The following is an 18,148-nucleotide window of genomic DNA, read 5'->3' on the forward strand; positions in this document are numbered from 1 at the left end:
TTAACTAATTGTAATCCTAAATTAATATTTGACCAGACCTTATTCTAAAGGCCTTAGCCCAAAACTGTTTTAGATTATAAGTTATATTGCTTATATTATTTTTATTGTTTTAGATTTGAAACTTGATGTTATCTCTCAATTTGTTACATTTCTCGAGGAAAAACATGAGGAGTATGAGGTGTAAGAGTAAATGCTTTTATTAAAAATATTAATTTCAATATGTATACTCATTTCATTTATTTCATTATTGATATAAAAGCAATTTCTTTTTATTATAAGATCATGAAGATTGACAAGGATAATTATTCTGATAATTTGTATTTTGTAGTGTGATTTTTGTAATAGATTAATATGATTAAATCAAGTTCATAATTTAAATTTAAAAATATATCAGTTATTCGGTGATCGGGGATCCTCTCTTATTATTCGGGGAGGGGACGGTAATCTCCTTAGGCAATTCTAATGGGGATGGGGAGGGGACGGAGATATATGCAGAATATCAGAGATGGGTGCGGGGATGTCGGTCTCCTTCCCTTCCCTCCCCATTGTCATCCATACTTATAAGAGTAAGGGTTCAAGCCTCCAAAAAAAATATTATGATGGTTAATTTCAGTTTTCTTTCAATTATCAAATAATTAAGTAGAGACAGTCTCTCACTCATGAAATGTGAGAGGATTTAAAGAACATATACAGCACTTAAGAGAAGTACATGCCAAGAGGAAGTATTTACTGTAATATTAGTAACAATCATGTATAATATTATTAAAAAAAATGTTAAAATTTTTTCAAAGTGCTCAGATATTGTACACTCCTAAAATATATAATATTAATGTCCATTCTTTAACTAAATGATTTTAAGATGTAAAAACCTATTGTTTAATTGGATTATGTGCCATAAAAATTATGTATTTATTTATCCTTTCAATTAGGGAAGTATATATAACTGTCCAACTTTCAACAAAGATTCTCACAAAGCACATCTTTTTATTATGGCTAAGGCCTAAGGCTGCAACTTTCTCATGTGCTTAACCCTTTGATAATGCTGCCCAAATGAGTACATAGATCTTTTTATATTATAGATATATCCATGCCCGTAAGGCATAAACATTCAGAGATTTCAGATTTCTTTATATCCCTAATCAGACCGTCCTTATTTAATTTGCTCTCTTTCAACGTATGTAGGCAGCCGAGAAGATAGACCAAAAACACATGGGAAGTCACATGAATTGCATTCACCCATGATAGCACACTTTTCACATGCATGGCCGCATGGCACATTCCATGGCCGGTGTCAAATTTTGTGGCAATCTTAATTAACGTCATTGCATGTATGCAAATGCAATTCAAGCACACACCTCAAGTTGTGAAAGAAATTAATTTTGTACACACAACAACGATGAGACCCACACCATGGTCCCTGGCCATCCAAATTAATTTTTCAAAGCCCCTAAACCCCACCTCTCCTTCCTTCCACTTCTTATTCTTCTTCAATTTTTCCTGTACAATATGCCCAGGGACAACTCCATTTGATGTACATCTCTCACCAAATATTTTAGATGAGATCATTGACCATGAAGGACAAATATTTTTTTATATATTAGTGACAATGTCACATGGGTAGGGTCCTTTACATTATTTATTTGTATCATTTTCTTTACTTATGGTATTAGTAATATAGTAATATCTAGAGGGTTTTATATTATGAATGCTGTCAAGATTATAATATTCTAATTTCTTGCCACAACTAATCTCAAGTGCACATTATAAGGAGGACATGCAAACTAGCAGCTACTCACTTTAGTAGAATATTAAGATCTAGCTATTTACTTTCCAGCTGGTTGAAATTGAAAGTAAAGTAAATGTGATTTCTGATTTGTATTCTTTGAAATCGACAAGGAAATTTAACGTCAAGCTATTTGTTTCTTAACTACACTATTCGAATCCGGTTGAATGTCATTGAGGACAAAACATTGTAATCTTGAAATGAAATGCATGTAATAATTATGGGTTACTTCCATAGCTTGCTTAAGCAAGCCTTCTCTTATAAATGCTCAACGTGGATTCTAATCCCACCGCTCAGGGGGTCCAATATCTGACTGGGGAGGGTCAGGATGCAGCTAGAAAGTCCCAATAAAAGAGAGATCTGATCATAATCTGTACAGCCGTGGCCTATCACCCACATATGCAAGTACCATTGATACTCGTGGTGAGACATGCGCGGCCATGCATGCACACGCACCGAGAGGTTTTGGGTTTGTCTTCACTTTCACTGCTGGCCCAAACTTTGATCAAATGATTAAACGATCCATGGCCGGAACTCCTAATCCAACGGCTCCAATCATTGCATCAATTTGTCACTCCATTATTCATCATAAAGTTTAAATGTCCCGCATTAGAAACGATCAGATCAAAAGATAGGCGGTCCCACTGGTCTTGTCTGATGCTCTAATTAGATGGTGATGATTATCATTGGGGGTGCTCATGATTTATAAAGAAGGCACACTTTATGTCATCTTTAATTAATAATAATAATCACTTCTTGTTTATTTAGAGTTCTTACAAATTTATTGATTTAATCATCTAATAAAGTCTGATCAGTATCGAATCTATAATGGGATGTGTCCCAAACTTTTAGGCATCATATTAATGAACTAATTTTCAACTAAAGCTCGAAAAAGACAACAAAACGAAAGTTAATTGATGAAATAAGTGGTATATGCAATTTAAGTTTTGGGGACTAGGACGAGAAATTCAAGGAGCTTACTGAAAACACGTACTAGTATCCCGAGTCAACAGAACTAGCCGGTCAAATTTTATTATATTTTATTGTTTAAAATTTTAAAGACAAAAATGGAATTTAATGGCGGTCGCTCACGGTTACAATGTCATTAACTGCTGCAAGACATTCACCGAATCACAGGTGCCATTTCCACTCCGAGGCCGATATTAATTCTGACCCGTAGATGATCCTCAAAACCTGTAACTTGCAATCAAACGGGGTTAAGTGACGGATGATCACGTAAGGAAAAGCACAGTATCTGGACAACACAGGACAGAAGGACAACAAGTAGCACATGACATGACACCAAGTGATGTGATAAAGGCCGATCCCTACACTTACTTTTAAAGCACTTCATTTAGACTCTCTTAGATTCCAACATTTCAAAGAAACAAAACCCAGAAGCCAAAAACTGTTCTTTTTGAAGAAAGTGAGTAGTGAGATCCGTGTTAAGTATTTACTCTTTAACACGCTTGCTCAAGATTCTTTTATGTCTGTTCATTTACAAGTTTCACACTTTGTGTATGTTTTTAATTATGTCTGTGTGATGATAACTTGCATTCTGGGATATCCATTTCTTGTGAGTAAAGGTCTGTTTGTAGGTGTGTATGTGTGTGTGTTGATATTGATTTGTGATGACAGGTAGGTGATTGATAAATGGTTGGTGCTTGATTGGGATAGTCACAATGGCTGGAGAGATTGAAGAACCTGTGAGCTTTAGCTTTCAGGTAGATTTTTTCCACAATTTTTTTTTTGAGGATCTTATTTTTAATTTATGTTTTGTGTATAAACTTTATTTGTGTGTAGATCATTTGTTTGGTTGGCATTTTGGTTTATTAGTTGATGAACAGAACAAAATTGGACAAAAATGAGCAATCTTTTCTGGCAGTTTAATTACTGCGTAATGAATGGTAATGTTTCGAAATGATGAATGACCTCAATTTGTTTTTGGTTTTATACCCTTCCTGGATGCAGTGCTAATATAGGTAGCCAATGGATAATGTCAACTAAAATAGCAAACAGAGATCTTGGATTTTCCATATGGGCCAGTGGTTTTGAAAAGACATCGATTTTTTTTTTTTTAAAGAATATATGATGCGTAACTTCAAACGATGGATTTGCTTCTTCCTAACGATCCTATAAGTTTTGTTGCTTACCATTGTGGGTAGATTTGTGAAATACATACTTTCTTTCAGTTATTTTTGGCTGAGAATGTGTTGTAGAATAGATTGGTAGCCGGTTGTTTGACTTACAGAGTGATGGGTTTTGTCATCCCTGTTAACCCAGTTTTCTCCTTCATTGATATTCAACTACTCATGCCATGTGGTTTCTCAATCCTGATCCTGCATATCTGAAATTATCTTAGACAAATTATCATTTTGGGGAGACCCCTTTTTTTTCCCCTTCACCTTTTCTCCCTCTATTGTATATTTTTAGTGGTACTGGAAAAAATAAATTTTTAATAGTATTAAGGAGTTACCATGTGCATCAACACAGCTGTGCATGCTTGCATGACAGAATGCACTATCACTCTAGTGGCATAGAGAGAATTCATGCAAGGAGAAAAGAATCAATAAGACGACCTTCGACATCGTAATTAAAAATTTTGATTTATTTGTTGATCCTACAATATTATTTTCTTTTCATATTTGAATATGTACAATGACAAACTGGCATATTCATTCCTAATATTTTGATTATGATTTGTAGTTCGTGTACTGTCTTTCAACTCCAGCTTATTTTTTGTTTCATTATTCACTTACGTCCACTCCTTTGAACTGGACAGACAGACTCTTTGCACTCTGGTTCTATATCTTTTGGAAGGTTTGAAACCGAACCCCTATGTTGGGAAAGGAGATCATCTTTCTCACACAATAGGTATCTTGAAGAGGTTGAGAGATGCTCAAAACCAGGTTCAGTCGTTGAAAAGAAAGCTTACTTTGAAGCTCACTTCAAGAGGAAGGCCCGTCTAGTTCAGGAACAATCTGAGTGTGGAAATGCGGTAGAGTACCATGCTGGTGAAAATGATGTCTTGGAAAATGAGCGATGCGTAGATGATTATGATAATGGCAGCAACCATTATGATAGGTATGATAAAGGTTCCCCAGAGAGCATGGTCTACAGGAAGGATTTTGATAATGGAAATGAAAGGAGTCACAGCTATCACTTTGATGAGAATGTCTCAGAATATGAAAATCGCATAGTGGGATTTGATAATGAGAATGAAGGGAGTCAGTTTGATAATGCAAATGAAAATAACCAATTCAGTCACTTTGATGAGAGCCCTGAAGTTTCAGAATATCATGGAGAGTATGATTTTGTGGGATGTGAAAGAGAAGATCCTTCAGTTCTACCTGCAGAATCTCAAATGGGAGCTGCTTTGGACAGTGCCAATGTTGTCCCTGAAGATGTTAGCCCTGAGGAAATGCATGTAACTAAATCTGGCTGCAGCAAGTTGCTTCTGGGTAATGATGAACCAGATATAGAAAGTAACCTCAATGTTCATGCAGTTGATGTAGGTGAATCATCTAACCCAATGGACTTGTCCCCCAAAAATGGAACAGTCAGTAAAGGTTATAAATCTAGTTCAGATAGCCGGCCAATTCATTCTCCAAAGGTGTGGATTTATATTTCTTTTGGCTCCTGATTGATTACAGAACATTATCATATTATCAATAGCATTCATAATTGCATAAACGAACAATAAGGCAGTGTCTAGAAACTGGTTTTTAATATGTAGTTCACTTCTTGATTTCCTGCTTCCAGTCAAGGGTTCTAGCAGGAAGTAAAGCTACCAAGGGCAGACTGAACTCTCTGGTCGATACCAGTCATGTCTCGAGACGAACTTCTTGTGACACATCAAAAACTGCTGCAAAGAGTCAAAATAGAAAGGAAAAAGAGAGTCCGGTGAGAATGAAAGCAGAAAAGCAGCCGTTAAAAACATCCATTCCAGTTAGACATTCATGTCAGAGATCTCCAATGACACAGGTTAGCATTTGGAGTATGGCATGAAATGTCATTCTCTAGATAATGTCTACAGAATTGTTAAGATGTTTTGTCGAATTGATAAGGCTGTATCCTACACAAGAGACTTATTCTTTTTTCGTTTTCCTCTTACATTAGTTTTGCATTACCATTCAATTATCTCTTTGGTAATATTTTTTGAACCTTAGGATTCTGAGAGTTCAGCTGCAAAAACAAAGATGGAGAATAAGAGGTGATAATTTTTTTTCCTTGGAAGAGCAAACCTGTGTATTAACACCCGCTGATACCTAAAAGATTCTTTCCTGTCTTTGCAGTGAAAAGGAATTAAGGACCAAGAAAGCTGAACCCCAGCCTTCTACTTTGAAAAAGATTGACTCTAGAACACGTCTAACAACAAATAAGTATGCTATCAGGATCACTGGAACGCTTTCATAATACCATTATTTTCACTGTCTTAATTTTGATGGAGTAACTGCTTTGCAGCCTTAAGCAGACTGCTGATTCAACCAAGCCAGCTGTTAGGTCAAGTGCTGCAGCTTTCAGTTTCAGAATTGATGAACGTGCAGAAAGGAGGAAAGAGGCAAGCAGGCCTAATTTTATTTCCAGTCAAACCTTGTAGTTTTAATGGATAAAAATTTTAAGTAGGTTACTCCTTGTGTTGTTTGTTCAGTTCTTCACGAAGTTGGAGGAAAAAATGCATGCTAAAGAGTCTGAGATGAATCAGATCCAAGCAAAAGCACAGGTATGTGGTATCATCGCACAACTATTGGAAGTCAAAGTACATTGGTAATTTTAGTGTGGCAGCCTCATTATATCAGAAGAACTTGCTTTTATATTTTTCTGTCTGAAAATTTAATGGTCTTGATAAAGTGTTGTCTCCCTTGGCCTTAAAGAAAGTGCCTTCAATTGTTGTTATTGCAGGAAAAGACACAGGCTGAAATTAAGCAATTCCGGAAAAGCCTTAATTTCAAAGCAACACCTATGCCTTCTTTCTATCATGCTGCTGCGCTACCTGGATCTGATGGAAACAAGGTACTTAATCAGTATTGCGTTGCTTGGTTTAATTAGGTTCTTTCTCATGTTTGAATGTTTCAGAAACTCAATTTTGTCTTACAGCGGCAATTTCATGAGTCTTGTATTTACATGGAGTCGCTTCAATTGGTCCATAAAAGGCATATCTTTACATGATTACTTCAATTTACTCTTTAACATTATTAGTATTCTGTTGCTTGGAATTTGTAATGTCAAGGCTGCTAAAAAATAGAGGGTATTGAAATGGAGATGTAATATGTAAGGTTTATTACAGTGAGGAGAAGTTGAAAAAATCTATCCTAAGAATATGCTTTTTCCAGTTTTGGCATACAAAAATAAAATATGTATTTTGCTGCTCAAATGCTTTAAAAGCATTTGATAAAGCATTTGAAATTCTTACCTAAATCAAGTAAAACAGTCATGGAACAGTTTGGCTTGTTTTAATCTGTAGAATATGTTGATGTTAAAACCAAACAGATTTTAGAGACATACGATGAAACTGTACAATAAAATTTATACAACATACTCAAACCTTTCTTGGTGTCCAATATTTCTAGTTCACCTTGATTCCAATATTTTCAAGGAAGAGATCAGTCTGGCATTTCATTATGTGCTCTCTTTAGGATTGGAGAGAATGAATTGGCCACAAATAATAGCTTTTCCTTTCTCTATCTCAGGGTCCAGCTAAACTTCAACATAAGTCGACTGGTCCGGTGACGAAAGGCACTGCAAGATCACCATTGCTTGCCAAGGCAGGAAAAGACAGAACCCTACGAGTCGGTGAATCTGCAGGGGCAATTGACGAGGCATCTAAATCCTCGACATCCGAGCTGGCTGAAGTTGTTACCGTCTCTTCATCTCCACCAACCAAAAGGAGCAATCATCACAAAACGGTAATGAAAATTGGAGCTACTGAGCAGAAAGGGCAGGAGAAGGAGAAAAGTCCTAGTTTGCAGAAACATCGAACATCAGAGAGTAATAAGATTAAAAAAGAAAAAAGCAACGATGGGAGGCCCGAAGTGGGTGCTCGGAGGAAGAGTTTGAAAGGCATTGGCATCAGCAACACCTCCGGAGTGGGTCGTCTAGCAGTTGGTGTGGCCTCCTGAACAAGCCACCAGTCTTCTTCACTCTCGCTAAAACCTTCTCCTTCTCCCCCAAAAGTTACCACTCCCAATGTTCGCAATGCAGTAATCTTGCATTTGCCATTATGCACATTGAATAAAACCTCAAGGCAAATACTGAGGATCACAGGTGAGATGCACTGGTGTGCTTGTCTGAGAAGTGGAGATGAAAAATCATCTGAGTTCACCACGTTTTGTGCTTGTCATTTTCATTTCTGTTTACACGTATGAACCGTTTATTGTAACATGTAGCTAGATAGGTAATAATAGTGGCTCTGATAGGAGCACTTGAACTTGTAAGTCTCTCTGCCACCCCATATATAGAAAACATCATCTACCAATAGAAGTTGTAATTTATCAGCGTTTAATATTATGTAACAAACAGATAGCACATTCTTTCAAATTATGGTTCGTGTCTTTTGGGCACCTTCGTGGAGACCAATTCTTGTCCGGTCTAGCTGATAGAGTTGGTTTGGCTTGTTACTTGGATGAGACTTGTGCGCGCAAATCATATCTAGTTATATAGATTTCGATGGAATTTTTTTTTCCAAGTGAAATCAACTTTTTTGTTAGAATTGTGGATCAAATTGCATGTTTGAATATATATATATTAGCACCTAAAAGCTTAGTGACTCAAGTTCTTTAATGCTGAAAGTGAAACACAGCTAAGGGGTATAAATGGTTTCTCTCTTAATTAATACAGGTTTCATGGAGGTGTTGTGGCATTGAGCCTTGTGTTAGTCTGCCATTAAGCTTCTAATTCGTGTCAATAAATTAATTTCTTCAATCTTTCAAGTGGCAGACAATGATAGGGGAATATGAGGTGGTTGTAGGATCTACTCTTATCTTTCTTGGGAAGGAATTGCTAATCGTCGTCTGCACTTTTTCTTTTCATTAAAAGTAAATTCATTTTCTTGCGAACTTAGTATATGGTATGAAGAGGATTCCAGCTCTAAACCCTTTCATTTCATAGCAAATTAAAGAACATAATCGCGCGGTTAATTCAAAACATCAATTTATAACTGAGACATTTGTTTATTTGAAATATCTTTTGCATATATTAACAATTGTTTTAGGTCTTGTGTATTATATATGTATGTAACAACAACGTATATTAGAATAAGTAATTAACACCAAAAAAAAAAAATTCCAAACCAATCATACATTGACTTCAATTTTGGCCATACATTACCGTCCAGACTCCAGACCTCATAATTATAAGTTTAAAAATGGTGAAAACTTTCAATTATTTTAAGCTTTTTGAACTTTATATCTTGTTTGGTTGGTGCCTTTTTTTTTTTAAAAAAAAAAGAAACACCGTGTGTGGATGAAGGAATCAAATTAGACAATTGGTACCAAATCCTTTGACATTGATAATGACATTTTTCCTACCATGTATAATAAATTGCTCATAAAATTTTTAAATTCCCAAGAAGTGTAACCAATTAAGAGAGGAAAATAGAGATAAATTGGTTAAGGTACATCATCAATCTTTAATCTTTTATTAAGGCCGAAACATAGACTACTTTTGTAGTTTCTTTTTATCTCTCTCTTTTGGTTTCTTTTGTTCTTTTTGGTTTCCTACTTACATTTTATCTACTCATATCAGAGAGTGGTCCAAAGCCTTTACTTTTCCACTTTACTGATAACCGGGAATGGTTAATTAGGAATGTTGTAGAATCAATTATTTTTAGTTTTATTTGTTAAAAGATTATATTATTTGTTGTGTTAAAAATAAGAAACTACGAACCAAACCAACATATTTAGCCTATCAAAAATAAGTTAAAAATATTAATAATTCAGAAAGGGGGGGACATTGGGATCGCGAAGGTTCCCCAGAAGCTCATTCTTTTCTTGACACACGAGTATCGTCCATTTACATGCTCATCCAAAACAGTGATGTAATCAAGTTGTTACAGAATCCTATAATTTTCTGTAAACATTTAACATTATCAGACAAAATAAAATAAAAAGAAACTGATCTCTCCACTCTCCACACATTACCAAACAGAAGTATGTACAATTTGGGCCACCATCTTTGCACTTTCCTGTGTCTTTATCATCACCGTCTTAATTTACAAATTTTTCAGCAACCAAAACACACACAAATAAACTATTCTCAATATGTGTATCTCATGGTCGTATAACATCAAAATAATTTTCCTGCAAAAGATGATTCTCATACTCATGACCATTAAAACAAGTCTGAATTAATTACGTATAGTACATCCAAATAATGTTCAGTACTTATTAATTTAACTTCATAAACAAGAAGTAAAAACAAAAACAAAAACAAGAACATTTGCTGCCGTGATCAGGGCCATCGACTTCCCGGTACTTGTTGCCGATGACTGGTTGTCTGTTTGATGAGGAGGTTTCCGGTAGTAGTATGGGAAATATGGCAAGATAGGGTCCGGAGGTGGAGGGCCATAAAGATTATTACCATTAGGTGGTGCGGGGTAGTTTGGTAAATTCTCCGATGGTGGAGAGTAATACCCTGTAGGAGGAGGGTACGAGGAGACTGAGCCTGAGCCTGAGCTGGAAGGTGGTGTCAAAGTTGTAGCCGGAGGCGATGGGGTGCCGGTGGTGGGGGTACCCGAGCCTGGGCCGGTAGGCGGCGGGTAACATGGATATGGGCAGGGCTGATCTTGCATGGTTAAGACGAGAAAATTGACAAGTATAGAGTAGAAGAAAAGGGTTGGGAAATTTTGTATCAATTTTCTAGCCATGTTTGGTGAGTGTGAAAGTGGAAAGGAGAAAATTTTTGTATGTCAAGTGAAGAGAGGAAAAAGAGAAGAAGTTTGGTGAATGCGGTGTGTTGTAAGGTGAAGGGTGAGATGTGATGAGTGATGAGTGCTGACTTATTAGAGGATTTTAGGGTGTTTGTCATGACTCAAAAAAAAAATTATGGCCATGGAAGATAAAGATTGAAAAGCAAGTTTTAGCTAACCTTTTATAATCGTCCTCTGTGGATTTTTTTATTCAAAGTGTCACACATTTGGACCAAGAGATTTTAATTTGAGTTCAAATATTTTGTGCTATTGACAGAATAATAACGATTCTATATAAGGTTATGTTTAAATATATAGTTTCAATTGTGTTTCATTGTTGACTTAAACTCATTTTAAATTCTCAGAAGATCGATGATTATATTGGGTTCATTTTAGTCTTTAAAATTGTTGGCGGTTGAGTTTATTTAATTGGTCGTTGAACATTTACAGGTAAAATTAATATCAACAACTCTACCATTTTATGTTATGAACATGTTAATTAATTAAACTTTTGGGTATAACTAATCAAAATTTATATATTTATATATTTATATATTAAAAAGGGCAAGTTAATTACATCATCTGTTAATTTGGTGAAAAATAAATCAGTGTGGCACTGTATGCTTATCTAATCAACAACAACAACAGCAACAACAACAATAATGATAATAATTAATAGGGTGAGTTGTGAGGGATTCATAATTAATTGCCAAGCTAGCAACATTGAACTTTGAATGATAATCCCTCGATTCCTACGGCACTGGGCTATGATTGTGAGCTTGGTATTTTTTTTTTTGGTTGCTTGAGCAATATACATTTTCTGTCTCTTCTAAAAGCAACAACCCCGAATCTTGATGACCTTCAATAAAATGATTACATGCATATAGTTTTCATAAACAACTCCTTAATAATCAAATAAAATTTTAATACATTTAATTAATTAAACTTAAAAATAAGTAGATTTAGCTGTCTTCGATCTTGCACGCCCAAAAAATCTGTTTTGTGTATGTACGTGCTTAGCTTTGAAGATTTTTTTCTTGAAATAATAAAAGTTGATGATGGCACATTTTGAGCTCCATGCATGGTGGGGTGAGAAGTCCATGTTCCCAGAAACAAGGCTTGCAAGCAAGCACCAAGTTTTGCATCACGTGTTGTGTGGCGAAATTACAAGACGAACACTACAACACTAATCAAAATCAGTATTATAGACAATACTATGGTCCGTTTGAAATTAAGGTTGGACAACTATAATTTAAAAGTTGCAGTAATAAAGTATTTGGTAAACACTAGTTAATGTAACTTAAAAGATATGATAATATGATTTTTCAATTGTATGATGAATAATTTATTATATCTTTAATAATTTTAACTAAAATTTATATTTACTACATACTATTAATTTTTGTTTTATAATTATATTTTTTTTTCTACATTAAATATAACTTAAAAATTATAGCATCTCAATTTTAAACAAGACTTTAATTATGTAAATATACCACTAAATTCAACATTAGAACTAACAAGAAAATACGTAAAAATTTTATTTTCTGTAAGAAAATTATTGGGAAGTGAAGTTGTTACCTTCTCAAATCTTGTAGTAATGCTAGAACCTATCATGCACTCCTAAGAATTTCATTGGGAAAAATGGTTGTTATGTCTTTAACCACTCGTAAATTGTAATATTGAAGTTAAAAATTGATTAGAATTTTGTTGAAGTGGATGATTAGACAAACAAATTTAACAACAAATTAACTATTACGCCCAATCACACAATCAATTTTGATTAAGATGGGGGCGATCATGATCAATCAAATTGTTGAAAGAGACGTGTGGGCAAGAGGATATAAAGGTCCAGCGTTGATTTTGATGACCTTTTGGTGCATTCGCTGACTTCGGAAGCTTGTCTGCTTCTTCAATCCTCTCTTGTTGATTCCACACGCAATGTCTTGGAATTTTACCACAGATCCCACTAACAGCTGGAAAGTGAGAAGAGGTTGAGTGATTTTGACGTGTTCGTTCTAAAATCAATTTTGATTCATTATGCATAATATATCAATACCTCATCGGTTAACATAGGTGCGTTTGAATTTACCCTTAATCATATGCAATAAAATCACTGGATTGCCACTGGGATTTTGGCCCGATGGTTACGGAACTTGGGCCATGGGTTCAAATCAAAACCTTTGTGCCGGAATTCAAAATTTTCGTTAGATAAAGATAGGGGTGACAATGCGATAGATGTGAGTTAAATTTATATTATTTGAAATTCATTATAGGTCTATGATTTTTATTTTATATACAAGTGCAAATTAAAAATAAAGATACAAACCTACTTCAAATCCATGATGAATTTATTAATTTTAATTTTTTAGCAAGTTAATTTTAAAATTTTATAGATTTTAAGAGAATAATAATAAATTTATCTTTATTAGACTCTAAAACTCGACAAGAAAAATAACAATGCAAACAATATTGAGAAAAAAAAAAGTATTGCTAACTTGCTATCAACTAAAACACATAATTCATCTTAACTTTGAATTTCATATAAAACTAATATATATTGTATTAGTTTAATGTGATTGACATTGATTTTAGTAAGCTAGGTATAAGTTTAATGCGGTTTTAAAAGTAGTAAATCACTGATAGTTTAATACTTTTAAAAATTAAATTAAATTAAATTAGAAGACCTCATTTTGGATGTGGGTAGTACATGGATCTACGTTTTAAGTTAGATTCGTACCAACTTGAAATTTTGATTATAAATATTGCATATTAAAAAAAATTAAAATTTTATAATTCAGATGGGGCAAAAAATGGGCTGCTTGTGTTTAATATTGACCTACGAGTACAGCCTCACTCAATTTAATTACTTGTAAGATAGTTTTAAGTACTATTATTTTTTTGGTCCTGGTCTAGATAAGATCTGAACTAGGAACTACAAAACGTGAAAGTGGGTGAGGGAATTTTCCTAAATTTCAGCGTGTCGGTGGTGAGTTGTTCATAGATTGTTGATTTCCCTGTTTTCAATGAGCACTTATTTTGATGTTTGGGAGCAGTAGTTATAGCTAAACAACCATGATCCCAAAACCCAATTAAACTTGCACACTTTTTTCTGTTTTGTGTCTGATAAACCATTTGATCGAGTAAATTATTCAATTAGCCAATAATTAGTCTAAAATCAAAGCACTTTATTTAACCAACATCTAATTGTATTGATGTTGCAATTTTCATCGAGTAAAAACCCAGAAAGAAAGACAGTATAATTATGTAATAATTTTACTCTTTTTTTTTTCCCTTTCTTTTAGGCTTTTAGCCTTCCTTTTTACACCCAAAAACTTAAACCCTATGTTCATATGTATGCAAAAAGTGTAAAGCAAAATAGCATATATAGATTGGTCACACTTCAATTATTCAGCACCTTCCTTGAAGTATCTTGAAACTTTATATCAACTTTTAATCCATTATAAACTTTGTATATCCTCTCTTGGCACACAATTTTTTCTTGGATATAATTTATAATTCGTTTGCCTTTTTTTTTTTTTTTTTTCAACAGTACAGGCTGTTGCGCTCTATTATAGTTGTCAAGCAGACATTGGCAAGGACACAAGAAAAAGATGGATGCTACTTTTTCTTAAGTGTCATTTTCTACAATTAAACAGCCTAGAGTTCTCTTATTAATCATTTCATTTGCAAAATTTTCTTACGTGTTTCTCAATTATCTTGACGAATACACGTGAATTTTGATCTGCTATTGAATAATAGTGAAGCCTGTATGGCATCGTGTGCTGAAAATCTAATCGCTGAAATTTTTTATGCAATGGTCATGAAGTTGAAGATAACATTTCATGTTCTTTTAAAATTTCTAATTAAGCTTAGGTGTGCAAGATAAAGTGATGTTGACGCGACAAATGAAAATTTTGTTACAATTAGAGAGCGCCAATTGAGGATTGATGTTTCGACACCTGCCCAAAAGTTACAAATGGGTTCTTTTTTAAGGGTCCGCCTGCGTTGCCACGGTTGTACCTTACCACACTCTTTTTCTTTTGTGAATTAATTAATGTAAAATTTTATTGAACCCCTTACACTCTATTTTATTTATAATTTATCATAAAATATTATAATACTTTATATTTATCTACATTATCAAAATTTAATTTATCACCTTACACTTTATTTATTTATTTTTTTATAAGTATTAAAAGAGTTTTTATTTTCAACCACGCTACAATAATAATCATAACACATTAATATTAATGAAAAGACAAAAATATCCTTAGATTAGCATTAAAAAATTCTGTAGAAATTAAGATTAACTCATTTCTCATCACTGATCATTAACAAAGTTAACTCATTATTAACAGAACTAATCAGGTAGAGTTGCGAGTGACGATGGCTACAGGAGAGAGGCTTAAGAACATTTTGGCCACAGTAGTGACCACATGGCTGACTGAGTTGAGGGCCAAGATATTTGGGTATGTACTTAACCCCACTAGCTAGAGATCACCCAACAAGATTTTTTGGAAGAAGCTCGTCGGTGGTAAGCTCTCGTCATGCCCCACCAAGAACAAGGGCGCTTACCCAAGCTTGAAATGTTGAAACGTTGTGGAAAGGTACCTCCCAAGAAAGGCCAAGGGAAGCGTGCAACCAAGCGCAGCAAGTAGATATTCTACCTTTGAATTACCTGGGAATTGGATCATTAATGATTTGAAAGAAGATATGCAACTGATTTTGGTACCTTTGTTTTAGCTTGTGAAGTATTAAAATCTTATTCCTTATTTGTGATATTTTCCATTTTGTGCCTAGTTACTGATACTAAATAGAGTTTCCATCTTGAATGGAATTGAAGTATTTGTTGGTTTAAAAAAAAAAAACTCATCATCAACAAAATTTTCAACAATACGAGTGGGGATTCCAGTGGTTAATTACAAAATCGATCTATTCATAACTTATAATTAAAAAAAAAACTAACACTAAAAGAAAATAACTCAAATACCCACACACGTGACATCCAAACAAAATGAATCCAAAATCAAATTCAAAAGAAACCATTATGGCTTCATCTCTCCAATCTGCTCTCAACCCAAATACCCATATTGTGAAGCTACCTGCTACCGGCTGCCACCACGCTGCTCCACGTCGGCAAGATAGCACAGTCGCACCACGACCGACAACCTTGACCCATGTCAGCCTTATCTTTCCTCTCTCGAAACAACATCACGTCAGTTGCACCACAACCCCACCATGACAGACAGAGGAAATTAGAGATCCATCGAAGCCACAATTTGAAGCTACAATGCATAATTGCTCTGGATAAGCAAGGCCTGAGCTCGCCTTACCATTGCCATTTTGCTTTCTCTCACTCTCACTTCGGCTTCTCAGATCAAATTGAGGATTTTGTTTTGATGCCTATAATTTCCACCACGAGAACCATCACACAAACAATCAATGACCTACAACTAATTATCCTCAAATCGGTCAGCAACCTTGATCAATATTGAAGCCATCATTAAACCCATTACAGAGAGAAAGTGAGAGAGCATAAGAAGAAACGGGAAAAAAATATATTGAAGATAAAATTTGAAGATAATTTTGTCTTTTCAATACTTACGAATAATTATAAATAAAATATAGTATAAAGGGTTCAATGAAATTTTACATTAACTAATTCACAAAAGACAAAGGCTGTGGTAAGGTACAACATAGGGGTGGGCATATTTTAACCGAACCGATCCAAACCAATCCAAACCGACCTTTTGGATCGGTTTCATTAGTAAAAAAACTGGTTTCGGTTTATTGGATTGCAAACCGACATCACTCGGTTTGGAAGGATTCCAAACCGATCCAATCCAGAAATATTATATAATTACATTATATTTTAAGTTAAGCAATCTAATTAATTATATTTATCATTTTATGTAGATTTTGACAAATTAAAAGTAATTGGACTATAAATTTTGACGGACAAGATGCACAATATTTTAATTGTCAAATGTTGTTCAAGTTATTTTAATTTTGTGAGTTTGTTTTGAATGAACAGGTTAAGAACTTGTTTATTAGGATGTATTATGCTGTAAACTTGTATGGATGTATCTTTGAATTGTTATGTAGATATCAAAGTAGATATGAATAATATAAAAGAGGTATCAATTTAGATTACGGACACAAAAAAATATCAAATAATTTAGGTAAAATAATATAAAAGAAGTGAAATTTTAGTTAATAAGTTCAAACCGGATCCAAACCGATCCAGTCAGTTTGGATCGGTTCGGTTCGGTTTAAAAAAATTTTAGGTTGATATCGGTTTGAAAATATTTCAAACCGATTGGTTTGGATCGGTTTGAGAATATGTCCCAAACTGATCCAAACCGAATTTGCCCACCCTTAGTACAACAATGGCAACATAGGCGGACCCTCTTTTTAATTATAATAAATTAAATTGCCGAGTGCTATTAATGTTTGATTATGTAGTTGTCAATCTTTGAGTTTGAATTGACAGATAATAAGCTGCCATACTAGACACAATGACTAAGCACTTCAAGCATTCAATTTATTTTACAAAAAGTTTTGTTTGTTTCATGGTGGCATTAAGTTTCTAGCATGCTATGATGAATGAATTAATTAATTTGCAACTATATATTCACTTACATCTATTACGATAGATACTCATTTAGTTTTTATATTTTAATTTAAATATTTATTCAATCCCTAAATTTAAAAAAATACTTTAATATATATATATTGTTAAAAACAATATATTTTTACTCTTACCTTTTTTTTTTTTACAATAATACCTTGCAACAATATTTTTGTGGATGATAATGAAAAGAAAATTTATCAAAATAACCTTAAAAGTAACATAAAAATTTACCTAAAATTTTATATAGTCATTTTACTTTAGGATTAATTTGATAAATTGATTTTTTATAAAATAATTTTTAGTAAGATTGTTGCAATGATAATAAACATTGTTTTAAGTTGACTGATATTAATTTATTTATAAATAATTATTAGCATAATTGTTGTAGAGGTACAAAATATATTAGTTTTTTCATACTGATATTTATTAGTTAATTCGCTTAAAATAACTTTTTGGACGATAAATAAATTAATGTCAAGGATAAATTAACTTATGCCAACAATATTGTTGTAAGGATATTATTGTAAAACTAAAGAAAAAGTAAGAATAAAAATGCAATATATTTAACTATAAGGACGTTTTGAGGTATTTTTTAAAATATTTGAATTAAGTATACTCTTAAGTTAAAATATAAGAACTAAACCAGTATTTACCATATCTCTTAATTAATAATCAAATTTATGTAAATGAGAATTTTTTTTTTTTAAAGAAAAGCCTTTAAGAAAAGGATAGGCCAAACATTAATTATTTCATAAACCTTGCTCATACTACAGTAAATACTTTTTTTTTTTAACATCAGTCTAGTAAAATAATTTAACGAATA

At 33.5% G+C, this 18,148-nt stretch overlaps 2 protein-coding genes across 5 annotated transcripts; one reads left to right on the forward strand and one right to left on the reverse strand.

Annotated features, from left to right (window-relative positions):
- Positions 1–2,911: 2,911 nt before the first annotated feature.
- LOC102630402 (protein WVD2-like 7) lies at positions 2,912–8,353 on the forward strand. Of its 4 annotated transcripts, XM_025095258.2 has the most exons (11): positions 2,912–3,209; positions 3,422–3,507; positions 3,620–3,690; positions 4,566–5,396; positions 5,546–5,767; positions 5,953–5,996; positions 6,079–6,165; positions 6,248–6,344; positions 6,435–6,506; positions 6,686–6,796; positions 7,474–8,353. In XM_025095258.2, exons 3-11 carry the CDS (start codon positions 3,688–3,690, stop codon positions 7,900–7,902), a joined length of 1,896 nt encoding a protein of 631 aa, XP_024951026.1. In that variant the 5' UTR covers positions 2,912–3,209; positions 3,422–3,507; positions 3,620–3,687; the 3' UTR covers positions 7,903–8,353. The 4 variants fall into 4 exon arrangements, with proteins under 4 accessions (XP_024951026.1, XP_006469166.1, XP_006469167.1 ...); XM_006469103.4 differs by lacking the exon at positions 3,620–3,690 and having other exon boundaries at positions 2,913–3,301; XM_006469104.4 differs by lacking the exon at positions 3,620–3,690 and having other exon boundaries at positions 2,913–3,227.
- A 1,752-nt stretch (positions 8,354–10,105) lies between these two features.
- LOC102630102 (extensin-1) lies at positions 10,106–10,889 on the reverse strand. The gene has a single exon (XM_006469101.4). The coding sequence runs from the start codon at positions 10,644–10,646 to the stop codon at positions 10,179–10,181; it is 468 nt and encodes a 155-aa protein (XP_006469164.1). The 5' UTR covers positions 10,647–10,889; the 3' UTR covers positions 10,106–10,178.
- Positions 10,890–18,148: the final 7,259 nt, after the last annotated feature.

The sequence above is a fragment of the Citrus sinensis genome, chromosome 2, assembly GCF_022201045.2.
Source record: "Citrus sinensis cultivar Valencia sweet orange chromosome 2, DVS_A1.0, whole genome shotgun sequence".
NCBI classification, from domain to species: domain Eukaryota; kingdom Viridiplantae; phylum Streptophyta; class Magnoliopsida; order Sapindales; family Rutaceae; genus Citrus; species Citrus sinensis.

Bases quoted from the DNA above. Each gene is read 5' to 3' on its own strand.
- LOC102630402 (XM_006469103.4), top strand. From the start codon at position 3,466: ATGGCTGGAGAGATTGAAGAACCTGTGAGCTTTAGCTTTCAG. The intron at 6,166-6,247 runs GTATGCTATCAG...ACTGCTTTGCAG, and splicing joins ACACGTCTAACAACAAATAA to CCTTAAGCAGACTGCTGATT. The intron at 6,797-7,473 runs GTACTTAATCAG...TCTCTATCTCAG, and splicing joins CTGGATCTGATGGAAACAAG to GGTCCAGCTAAACTTCAACA.
- LOC102630102 (XM_006469101.4), bottom strand. From the start codon at position 10,646: ATGGCTAGAAAATTGATACAAAATTTCCCAACCCTTTTCTTCTACTCT.